The 12,141-nt window shown below is 37.4% G+C and overlaps 2 protein-coding genes across 13 annotated transcripts in view; both read right to left on the bottom strand.

Annotated features, from left to right (window-relative positions):
• Positions 1-12,141, bottom strand: part of LOC127850289 (uncharacterized) — a 243,542-nt gene that overhangs the window by 78,424 nt on the left and 152,977 nt on the right. The gene's annotated exons all lie outside the window — the stretch shown is intronic.
• The window catches only part of LOC127850288 (uncharacterized), a 181,923-nt gene continuing 173,535 nt past the window's right edge, over positions 3,754-12,141 (bottom strand). For both annotated transcript variants that reach the window (XM_052383211.1, XM_052383209.1), the window contains exons 2-4: positions 10,236-12,045; positions 6,634-6,801; positions 3,754-5,121 (exon numbers count right to left, since the gene is read on the bottom strand). In XM_052383211.1, the coding sequence (XP_052239171.1) occupies positions 4,967-5,121; positions 6,634-6,801; positions 10,236-12,045 (2,133 nt within the window). In that variant the 3' untranslated portion in view covers positions 3,754-4,966. The remainder of the gene's footprint in view (positions 5,122-6,633; positions 6,802-10,235; positions 12,046-12,141) is intronic.

Consider the following 12,141-nt stretch of genomic DNA (forward strand, 5'->3'; position numbering starts at 1 on the left):
AATAATGTTTATTATAAATGAAAAAATGAAAGACAAATTCAATCTACACCAGCAGCGAAAGATAAAGGCAACGGAAGAAAAGGACAAGGACAAGTAATTAGCAAAAAGAGATAACAAAATCCATGCATGCACTTTTGACTTACAATCGGTTCTTTTTACCCCATGCAATTTAGTCAGTGTAATGTATTATATGCGCAAGTTATGTTGCTATAATCTCTCTGTATACTATCTCGAAAATGGTGATGGTTCTTGTTTTGTTTGGTCCGAAGTAAATGGCAAAAGAGGTTCTAGTGAAATCGCGACATGTATACACCTTTACATCAAAAGATTTCCCAGCACAACCGAACACGTGATATTATATTCAGACGCATGTACAGGCCAAAACAGGAATCAAATCATGGCTTAAAGTCTCCTGTATGCAGTGAATCGAATTGGAAATATCAAATATATTGACCACAATTTTCTTGAGTCAGGACACACACACATGGAGTGTGACAGTATGCACGCTGCAATTGAGTTTGCCAAGAAGAGGACACCGATTAATGTTCCAAGTCAGTGGGATACTGTAATAACCATGGCAAGAAGGCACAACCCATAGCATGTTGTTCCACTCAGCTACAATGATTTCATTGACTTTATCGATCTGAAATCAAGAAATCTCAAAGCAGTGAATACAGACAGTGGTGTGAAAGTTACCTTGACTCACATGAAATGGATGCGGTTTATTGTCACTGATCCCGGTGCATGTCTTTTAAAGTACGATTTGAATGAAAAGGACTTTGAAAGAATTCTACTTCTACCTCAGAACCAAACAGTCCTGAAAGACTTACCGAAGAAGTACACATCAAATTACCAATAACTTGTGCGAAAAAAGGATTTAGTAACGCTCTGCAAAACTGGAATCATTCCAAAAGAATTTCATGAATATTATCGAACATTACCAACCAGCCAATCTGCGAAGAATGTACTTCCAGACCCTGACATTCAAGAAAGTGACATTTCAATAGATGATGATTGGTCTTCTCCAATGAAATTCAAGGATAAAATTGAAACAAAAATGCCTTCACAATGAATATACTGTGTTTACATTATAACTGTGCTTGTACACTTCCTTATTTTCAGACTTGTATATAACAATACACCATTTTTATCTTATGCATTTGCATTTTTGCTATGTTCAATTCGAACTAAACACCTGTATTTCGATATAAAGGGTTGATGCACAATATAAAGCATAGAAACGAATGGCTTTGATTCGTGTAAAATTGCTGCAGATGATGATACGATATTTTTTGCTGGATGCAAAGCATGGAAACAAACGGCTTTGATTTGTGCACAAATGCTGCAGATGATATTGTTGCAGGATTCATTTTTCTCTTTGTGTATTGTAAATGCTTCCAGCGAAAATCATGTTTGTCAAGATGCCATGTTTTCGCTCAATCACCAAAAGCCCTTTTATTTTAAAGTGTTGGTGCAAAAACAATTTTTGCCTTTTTAAGTTTGATTTAATAGCATATTATCATTAATCTTTACTACATGATTAACTATATATTGTATAATCTTAATATCAAGTTATGTAACTAAAATAAAGATATCAACAAAAATAACATGTTTTTTGCTTTTCCTGAAAACTTTGTAAAAACAGAGATACTAGGTTTTTGCTCTAAGCCCTCGATATGTTGTCCCTATATGTTGTTCCTTTGTTTTGCCTTTTTTATGTTTTGCCTAACGCATTCAATTGCTTTAACTAATTTCAATACCATATTGTCTCAGATTTTGTTATTTAAAGTTGATTATGATAATTCAAATACGAAATACATGTATATACAGTCTTTGCAGTTGAATATAAACACCCACTTTGAACGAAACCCCCTCTTCTTTTAGAATAATCGGATGCAGGTCAACACGGACTGATGCGGACGAATTAAAAACAAAATATATTTGATTTTACGATTTGCATGTTCTTTTCGGCATATCTGACGAGCATCTGAACAATGTGTTAAGACGAGACGTACTGTAATATTTAAACGCCCCTCGTGTTTCTAACTCAACTTTCTTACTCACAACTCAAACGAAACACAAAGCTTTTGCGAATTCAAAAATATATCAGAACCCTTATTAAACTTAACAATGCGTAAGCAGACAATTTAAAACATTATGTTAAGTCTTCAATCGTTTTGCCGTTTGTCGGCAATGTGATTCCACTGCTGGAGTTTAGGTTTAATACAATAATCAAACATGCAAACCTAACCGTTACTCCGCTCTCGCGAAATGTCAATGAACAAAGGCTTCATTAAGTTACGCTTTGTAAGGACGACATGCTTCACTTTGACACTTTTTGCAAAAAGGTTTAGTTAAGGCAGGAAACCTGGAAAAAAACACAGAAAAAAAATAACATTAAGTTTAACGGAAATTGCCTTGAACCTTATCGACTCGAATGTCTGAACAGCAAACTTCTTACACGTCCGATGTTAACATATGTGACGGTAACATATGTGGAACGGGAATTATATTATTTCAGATTCATTGAGGACCCATATACAGGAAAAATCGGACAGGACCTTTGCAGTTCTATACTGCATTAATTGGCTGTGAATGTATTATGGATTCTAGAAAAACGCTCGTGGAACTAAATATAGATGAATTTGATTGGCGATTTACCACGTGCCTCATATATGCACTCATTTTTCAAAATTCGTATTTGAAAATTTGTCTACTGATATCCCTTTAATATGGATTCAATAGTTTACATCTTCAAAGGTTTAATATAGATTATAATAATCGTGCTCTTAAGATGCTATATGAATGCACAGTGCTCCGAGGGCATCTTGCATTATAGTCGCCTTAAACGCTTCAGTCGGTTCAACGGTTTGGGGCTTATTGGGGGTTTCTGTATTTAAAGATATTCTCGTTGCTCTGTACTATTATCATATTATATCGCACTTTTTCTTTTAAGCTCTAATAAACAATATCAAACACATTACAGCATGCCATGATTGGTAACTGTGTTTGACCGCGCGCGACATTTTAATCATTTCTTAATTTCCCTACACACTTTTTACCCTGCATTTAAAAGATACCGTATGTTTTTACGTAAACATGAATTAGTTCAAAATATATTACATAACAACCATGTGCATAACAAGCAATTTTATTACATGCCATACCCTGTTTCTCATGTAAAATAACCATTACGAACATTTTATCCTACACATATGTAATATACTTTTAGGCGTTTTCATTGGCTTAGTTTTCGTTCGATTGACCAATCGAATTTTGTTATTTTGCTGAAATGACGTTGCAACGTCAAATGACACGAACTGTAAACAACATTCGGTATTTATCAATATGTTTGCGTAAATATTTATTTAACTTGCTCATTTGAAAGCATGTGATACAAAAAGGATCTGACGCTCGTTGTCATATCATACCATATTTTATTTAACTCGTCCAGGAAATTTGTAAGTAAGCTTGCGTAAGGCTCGCTTACCAACACAATTCCTGAACTCTTTTAATAAAATATGGTATGATATGACAACTCGTGCCAAATCCTATATAAATAATGATTTAAAAGTTATATTATTAATGCTTCATGGATTAGTACACAAAAATCAAGGAAGATCATTCGAGTTAGGTTTATACTTGGGGTTTACAAGAGAGGAATCTGCCAGATTTATCAGGAAGTAATAAATGTTGTTTCCAAAAATACAATATGCTCATTCGGTTCTACGGGTTTTATATAAACAAAACAGACAACGTGTTCTTTTTACTATTATCTAAAGCATAGTTAAAGAAGGTATTGTCAACTCAGTTATAATGATCCAGAGTAATGTCACAAGTGCAAATTATAACACGCGTCAACATCATATATTCAACAAACAAATATTGTCAACTATGTTTTCAAATTAACATAAATTATTCGATGAACTGATTATGTTACTAACTCAAACACTAGAAATCAGCAAACTATTAGGTTAACTTATATACACATAATGGGTAAGTAAAGTAGGGGTCATATAAATCAACACTTTGTATGTGTAGATATATTTTTAAACAAGCAATACTGCTTCAGCATAATAATAATTCTAAATCAGCATATGTTAGAAACAGATAATATTTCAGCATACTAAGTATTCCAAATAGTAAGCATATGTTAGATTTACTTTGAAATAAATAATGAGTTATTATTAAAAGACTTCTAAATCAGAAATTGTTAGGTTAAGTTTGAAACCAATATTCTGTCAGCATAATAATAATTTTTTTAAAGCCAATGTTAGATTTACTTTAAACACGTAATTTTTCAGCATAATAAGAATTCAAAATTGTCAAATGTATGATTAACAGAATATTTCAGCAAAATAATCCATAATCAACATATGTTGTCCTTAGCAGCACAGAATATGTCAGCAACAAACGCATTCAAAATCAGCATATGTAATATACACTTAGGTATACAAAACGAGAAAGCATCATATAGATTCAAAAAACAAATGTATGTTATACTTTTCTACAAAAACAAATATTCTATCTGCATTTATAGATGTTAGATAAACTTCGATACCCTGTGCAGATTAAATATGTCAACAACAAAAGCATTCAACATCAGAATATGTCTAATATACACTGATACAGGTGTTATTGGGGCAGCAAACCGGTCGTTTGAATTTTGAGAAATAATGACGAAACGTAAAAAAAACAGATTCATATCGATATGTAGTCTCAACAAATATAACGCCTGTATGTGTTGCCTCGTCCATCAGCAACCGTAATAATGCGTTAAAGGGACACTATTTAATTGAGAAACTTAGCTTCTCCACTTATCATTATTTATCACGATTCTCAATCGACGGCTATTTTTACCGAATAAGTTACATCGTTAGTAATTAAAAACAGTGTATTTAGCTTTCATAAAGTGTGTCTGTATTTTTAACAATATAAAGAAGTGAAAAAAATTATAAGCATCCGTTTAAAGCTCTGTTTCGTTCCAAATAGATAACACGACAATCGTCAGGATGTTTTCTACACCAAAAATGAACCTGGTCCCTGAGCTAGTTCCAGTATCAGTTTTAGTTTGATCCGATTGATTGATTGTTGTTTCGGTTTCATTTGTAGTTGGAAACCCTACAAGAAATAAGTACATGTATATCGATACAGGATATGCATTAATTGTAAAATAATGTAATGTCCTCATGTTGTTTAGCCCTTCTGATACTTTGTGACAAACTTGAGTATCTGCACAATCCAGAGTGATATACACATTACTGTTGGGACTTTAGATGTTAGATAATATCTTCTGAGAGAGAAGAATATATTTTCTTAGGTAATTATTTGCCAATACATTTGCGCTAATATTATAAAATTAAAGCTTTCATAATTGATAAACAGCGTACTATAGAATATTTGGGGAACTAGATGTTTATTTTAAATTTTCTAACGTTTATAAAATACAGTTATAAACACTTCGAAAAATACGTTTAGAGTAAAAATTCGTAGTACCAGAGTTTTTTCTTTGAATTTTAGACATATATTAAAACATACTAGGAGGAACAAGTTGCTACAGACTTCTGTCCTCATAAGTGCAACATACATATATAGTTGATCGCATCCTATAACTCGTGCATGATATATTGTTAAAGAAAACTCATATGACCGTGTAAATGTCATCGGTCATTCGCAAGAACAGCGCTACACAGTCGTAATTGACGTTATTAAAAAGTTTTCATGAAAGAAAATTATTCCTGAATATTCAGTTATTATAAACATAATTCAATTGTATGAGCATTCTTGTTTCGGACATTATAAATATGCAGATATATATCAGTTGTTAACTTACAATCATGATAACTTCGAATTCATGTTTGAATAAAAAACCTATTAATGTAATAAATACAAACACAATTCTAACAAATATTTTTTTCTATTTACATCAACGATTTAATTTTAAAATGTGTACTAGTTACAGAAAGGTTCTAGTTACAGGCATTCTGTATTATCAGTTTCCTTAGCAAAAACGATTGAATGCGTCTTCAATAGCTCGTTACAGCTATACGTCGTGTCCAATGTATATTAATAAAGACCCTGCACATGAAGTTGTAGTATAATTTTAATAACTATAGCAGATATCGGAATGTGGAGTTGTTGCACGCAAACGTCAATATAAAATGTCTTATTACAAAAGGGGCAAACGTATGCTATAGAGTTATCGGAATTATGCCTGTTCCCTAATACTTTACAACAATGTTAAGGACAAATTTGCGTATATATTTTACCAGTATGCTTATTTTATAACAAAATATTCAATTTATTAATCTGAGTAAGAAAACGTGATATATGACCGGCTTGCCTTCAGCTCACTTATCGTAATGTTTATACAAAACAAAAGCTATAAATGAGGCTGCAGAACGTGTTAAAATGTGTACGGTTTAATGAATTTTACAGCAAATAAGTGAAAAAATAAATTACGCAGATTATAATATAAATAACTCATGGTAATTTTTTATAATATGCAATAAATATCGTTTCAATCCTCATTGAACCTCATTCAAAACGCACACGTAAATATATGAATGTTTTGATATTATAATGAGCGTTAATCCTCTTTTAACAGTCCTATTCTAATTTAAAGGACACCACCTTTGAATTCAAAACTGCGACAAACAGGAAATCCAATTGGTGTAGTCGGCTTCGTATCTCCCTCGTCTATTACCATCCCCATTCCGTTTGTGTTGTGCAGGTCGACGTGGCAATGCAGTAACCAGACCCCAGGATTGTCAGAGATGAAACGCACAACGACATAACCACCTGACCAAGATAAAGATACAGTAAACAAAAACATTTCGAACTTGAAAAAAATCATTTTGTCAGCTAATTGTTCATGGTTTCAAAACAGCTACACTAATAAGACCATTGAACTATAAATACTGGTTATTTTGCAAACGAAGACCATTGGTTGCTTAAATATTTAAGCTAACAAATGAGTTGTGAATATAGATACAAATAAGAATAAATTCAACATGTTTATTCAACACTCAAATAGTATTAATGCATTCCTATACAAAGTTTAAACCTATTTTTTTCAGCTCGATTATCCAAAAAGCCTTAAAGCTTATCGAGGCACTTTCAAATGTGTTTTCCTGCGAACAAGTACTTGGTGTCGGTAGAGGAGATATTAAGAACGCTTCTTGCCCCGTCACACTGGACTGGCGACCTTAAGGCGACCTAAGACTGTGTTTCTGGAAATTTCCGATTGTCGTAGTAAGGACGCCAATGACTTTTTTGGTAAAAATTGTTTTTCGCCTTCCCGTCAAACCAGCGTCCTGGTTTTTGGCGTTCTGCGCGTCCTCACGGCGTCATTAATACGCCTCTCGCGACCTTATCGCGTTCGTATTGAGTACGACCAAAGCCGACCATACGGCGTCTGAGCGGCGTCCTTGGCGTTTGAACTGCGATCTTATTGCGACAATGGCGTCCCCGCAGCGACCGTACGTCGACTGCGCGGCGACCACACGGCGACCATACTGGTAGTATAAAAGGACGGGTTATTTTGGAGAATTTTCATTTTCTTTTAATCGTCGATGCGTGCAGAGAAAGAAAATCAATAATGCCAAGAAATAATACGCATGGGCGGGATAAACCCCAAAAAGTAGCTAGTCCTTCACCATCTCCGAAGAGGGGCTCGGACACCGACACTACGTCTGTTGCTAGCAGCATGCACCCAGCTGACAGCCCTGTTAAAAGGAAAAAAGTAAGCTAGTGTCCAGAAGTGATTTATCATCAGAAGAAAAAGAGGTCATGGTAGAGTGGCTGAAGGAGCATCCAATTTGGTACAACACAAAATTCTCTTCGCACAAAGACAAGGCCAAGAAGGGCGCTCTTTGGAACGAGCAAGCCGTGCTCCTGGAAAAGCACGTCAGCATTCTCCATGTGTGGTATCGGTCCATTCGAACTAGGTTTGGCAAGTTGGCAAAATTGAAGTCGGACTCTGGCTCTGGAGAGCGGACGGAACGCGATTTGTGGGTACTTGAGAACTTTAAATTCTTAAAGTCCTATATCCATGAGGTCCAACTACGAATTGTTGTGAGCGTAAGTACCACTTTTGTTTTTTCTTACTTGCATTTGCATTTTAATAATAGTACCAGACATAACATTTACTGCATATACATGTATATATACTATTGATTAATTGTTTGTTTTTCAAAAAGGATAAAATTCTACATGCTATATAAGACAAGTGAGTTCGAATTCAATACATTCGATAAGTAAACACTAATTTGTATCTTCATATAAATGTCAATTATTATTCTCCACCATAAAGTTGCATACGTGTATCTAATAAATTATACAATTTCATTTATTTGCAGTTTAAGGCAAAACTCGTGAAGATGACTCGGAATTTGCGAATCCAGACGAAATCCAGGGACCGTCTACATCTATAACAAATGCCGACGAGCCTACAATCCTTGATGTCAGACCCAAACGCTCAAGAGCCTCACAAGAAGAAGAAGGTTTGTTAAACGCGTTGGACGAGAGAGGTCGCCAGACAATTAATCTGCAGGAGAAGTTGCTGGAAATGGTCAAGCCAACTTCTGCACATAGCGAGCGAGATACCTTCGGTGATTGGGTAAAGTATGTGATGGTTGACCTTGGCCTATTGTTGTGGCTCCAATTCCAACAGGAGCAAACTAGCCTATTGTATAAGCATCTGGACCTACACGACCAGGTTCGCTCACAGACGCCGCAGCCGCAGCAACAACAGCCGTGGAGGACCCCGCAACCACCGCATCAACAGTGGCAGCCGGGCCAACAGACTCCAAGCAACCGTATTGGCAGCGTTTTCCAGAAAATTGGTCGACCACCATGAGTGCCACTATGGTTCAAGGCAAACCACAGAACGAGCCAGCGCTTACTACACTTCAGCCATTCCAGAGCACCTCAAAGAATCCGCCCCAGAATATTTGTGCGGCCTCTCCCCCAGCAATTCTTTCATGGAAATGCTTAATCAGAACACGTGAATATCATTAGAAACAAAAGGTTCATTGTTAAGTCGAAACTACTGTTTGTACTGATTGCAGGAATTTGTGTTTTTATATACTATCTAAGGAAAGTCAAACTTAATGCTGGCATACAGATCGCCAGTCGCCAGATGGCGTAGGGTTGCTGCCAATTTTGTTCCCGGATCGATAGCTTTTCTGTAGTTTGTATCTTGCTTGGAAATGCGGTGGCGAGGCCTTATCAGCAGCTCGTCAAACATTTCTGGTGGATCCCTTCAGAAATTTTGGAATGAAGCTGGGTCCTCTTGTCTTAACTCAGCCATTAGACGATTGAAGTGTCCAAACTAATCCCTCCGAATATCTCCTAACCAAGGTCTAACCCAGCATCGCCTCCGCCTGGCCTGCCTTCTCCTTCTCACCACGCTTAATACCACCTGCTGTTGGTCAAGTATCTGTTGCTGCTGAAGATTTAGAATGTGTTGTGCAATCAGTAAATTATTCATTTTCTCAGAAGGGTGCAAAGAAGCATAATGAACAAAATAAAGAAAAATACATTTTGCTTTATATAGGCGTTGATATGGTCGCCCTAAAGAGCACTGGGGTCGCAGTAAGAACGCACTAGTCGTAGTAGGTTCTTGATAGACCCCGTAAGGACGCAATGATGTAGCAGTAAGGACGCCATAGTCGTTCTGAGGACGCAATAGACGTACAAAGGACGTACTTAAGTCGCAATAAGGTCGCCGTACGGTCGACTTGCAGTCAATTATCATTTTATGTGGGTTTTAACGGCGACCACACGACGTCCATGACAACCTTACAGCGACCCTACCACGTCCCTACTACGACTATTGCGTCTCTACGGCGTCCCTACGACGTCCTTAACAAAACGCCGTAAAAACGTAAGACTTCGGCGACCACTTTGAACATGATCAAAGTGGTCGCCGTGGGCTCGCGTCCTGAGCAATTTTCGGCGACCTCACTGCGTTCTCTTGGATCCTTACTGCGTCCCTCCGGCGTCTATGGCGTCCTCACTGCGACCTGGATCGCCGTAAGGACGCAGTAAGGACGCCAGTACGGTGTGACGGGGGTAGGATCGGAGTGAGAATCAAACTCTTGACATTCTATTCTGATCGTCTGATGTTACAACAGTTTCGTTTACTTTTGTTCTCAACATTTTCCGGGCTATCGACATGAAGCTATCACACGCACCTCTCGCTTAGAATAAATCAATGTAACGAAACTTACCAGTTGGCACGACAATTGTGTCTTTCTGTGGCGGGTCATCGTTCATTCCCGGAATATTTCCGTCATTCCAGGACTCATTATTCCATCTCATGGTGCTGCAGTACCCAAAGCTGTCCGTGCAATTAATGTCTGTATTCGGACCAACAAGATAACCGTTTAAACGGTTGTAAGATCCAAGTCCCATCTTCATCACATAGAACGAATGACCGTGTAGATGAATTGGGTGTGACCATCCTGCTCCATTGCCGATGTTAGAGAACACCATCTGAATGAGTTTGTTGGAAGGAATCTTCTGTGTGTATGTGCATTCACACATACCATCGCGTGAGCATTTGGCTTCGTCGCAGCCTGTAGTTACTTCGTTTGGTTGTGTTAGCATCGAGACGGATGGAAATACGAATTCCCTTGCATTGACGGAGCCCGGAGTGTTGCCATTTCGTCCAGGGAAGCCAAAATTAAAGAAGTATTCGTTATCTACCCTATTTCCAAGAACTTTGTCTGGTTCACGTATTGGATCGTTATTTTTAATATCATTGAATGTAATGCATTTCGTGAGCGTTGTAGGTGATTCATATTGGTAAGGACAGTTCAATATTGTACAGTTTATATAGTTACAGTTGACATCGCTTGCTTTATTTGGAAATAAATCTGTCGCAGCATTGTAATCGACAATTTCTAGAATTGCTTCTGCGGCGTGGTATTTGTCGTGGCTGGCTCGAGTTTCAATAGTTTCTGCAACAAACATATACTGCCTTTTGCTAGGATTATTTGGGCTCGTCCACAGAATATCATATCGTTCACCAGGGTGGATGATAAGCGATTGAAATTCCCGTCGTTCTATGTCGTAGGCGTCTGATCCACGAACAATGAATGTCTGTCCTTCGATAAATACTCGCATTGGATATATGGTCATGGCACCTATAATCCGGAAGCGATAAGTTACCCCGGACGTTATTTGAAAGCGAGTAAGCGGGCTGCCATTGTGATTATTTGCCGTTAACCAATAACGACCTTTTCCATTTATTAGACCTGATTGAAACTCAAACCTAGAAAATCTTGCTCTGTCCACGGAATATGTTGTATTGATAACTCGCCTTGTTGTAAAATCAAATTGTTCTGTTAGCATTCTTTGATATGCCGTTTCAGGATCCATCAAATGGTTCCAGTCCTGTAACAGTGCAACGATTTGGTGTAAGCCAATTATCGCAGGGTCCTTTCTTGGATAGACTATGAATGCACCGTAAAGGCCCATGCTTCGTTGGTCTCCAATATGAGCGTGATACATGCTAGTTCCTGGTGGATAGGCTTTAAAAACATGCTCAAACGATTGACCAGGTAAAATTGGGCATTGCGATATGAAAGCTACTCCGTCCATCCACGGTGTGCCTTTCTGATGAATTCCATGGAAATGAACCGTGACGCTGTCCGTGTGTAGCTTATTGACGATTTTAACTTTGAGTGTTTGGTCGACATATGTTTCAATTCTTGGACCGGGAAACTGTCCGTTTATCGTAATGACTAATCTTGAACTGGCACCATCAGCAGTGATAACCTCTCTGGTTTCCACAGGACCCAATTTACGGCTTCGTTGAGAACTATATAGCTCACCGTTGTAAGCATAAATAAGGTCTTTATCTTTTTCCAGAATCATCGTCAGTTTATGTTCAATGACTAAGGTCACTGTGCATACGGTCTCGAGGTCCTTACAGACAGTGTCAGCAGAGGTGGCATGTGGCTGTACATCAAACTGAGCTTTCAGCGAGGCCATGCACATAGACATCCAAATGCAGCCTTGTAAAGCTATATTCACCTGAAAATGCATTAAAGCCTTGACGATGATATAATGTTTTAAAATGTATCAATTTACTAGGGATGGGAACGAATACTGGAAACGATATTCGAATAT

This window comes from Dreissena polymorpha, chromosome 11, assembly GCF_020536995.1.
Source record: "Dreissena polymorpha isolate Duluth1 chromosome 11, UMN_Dpol_1.0, whole genome shotgun sequence".
Taxonomy (NCBI): Eukaryota; Metazoa; Mollusca; class Bivalvia; order Myida; family Dreissenidae; genus Dreissena; species Dreissena polymorpha.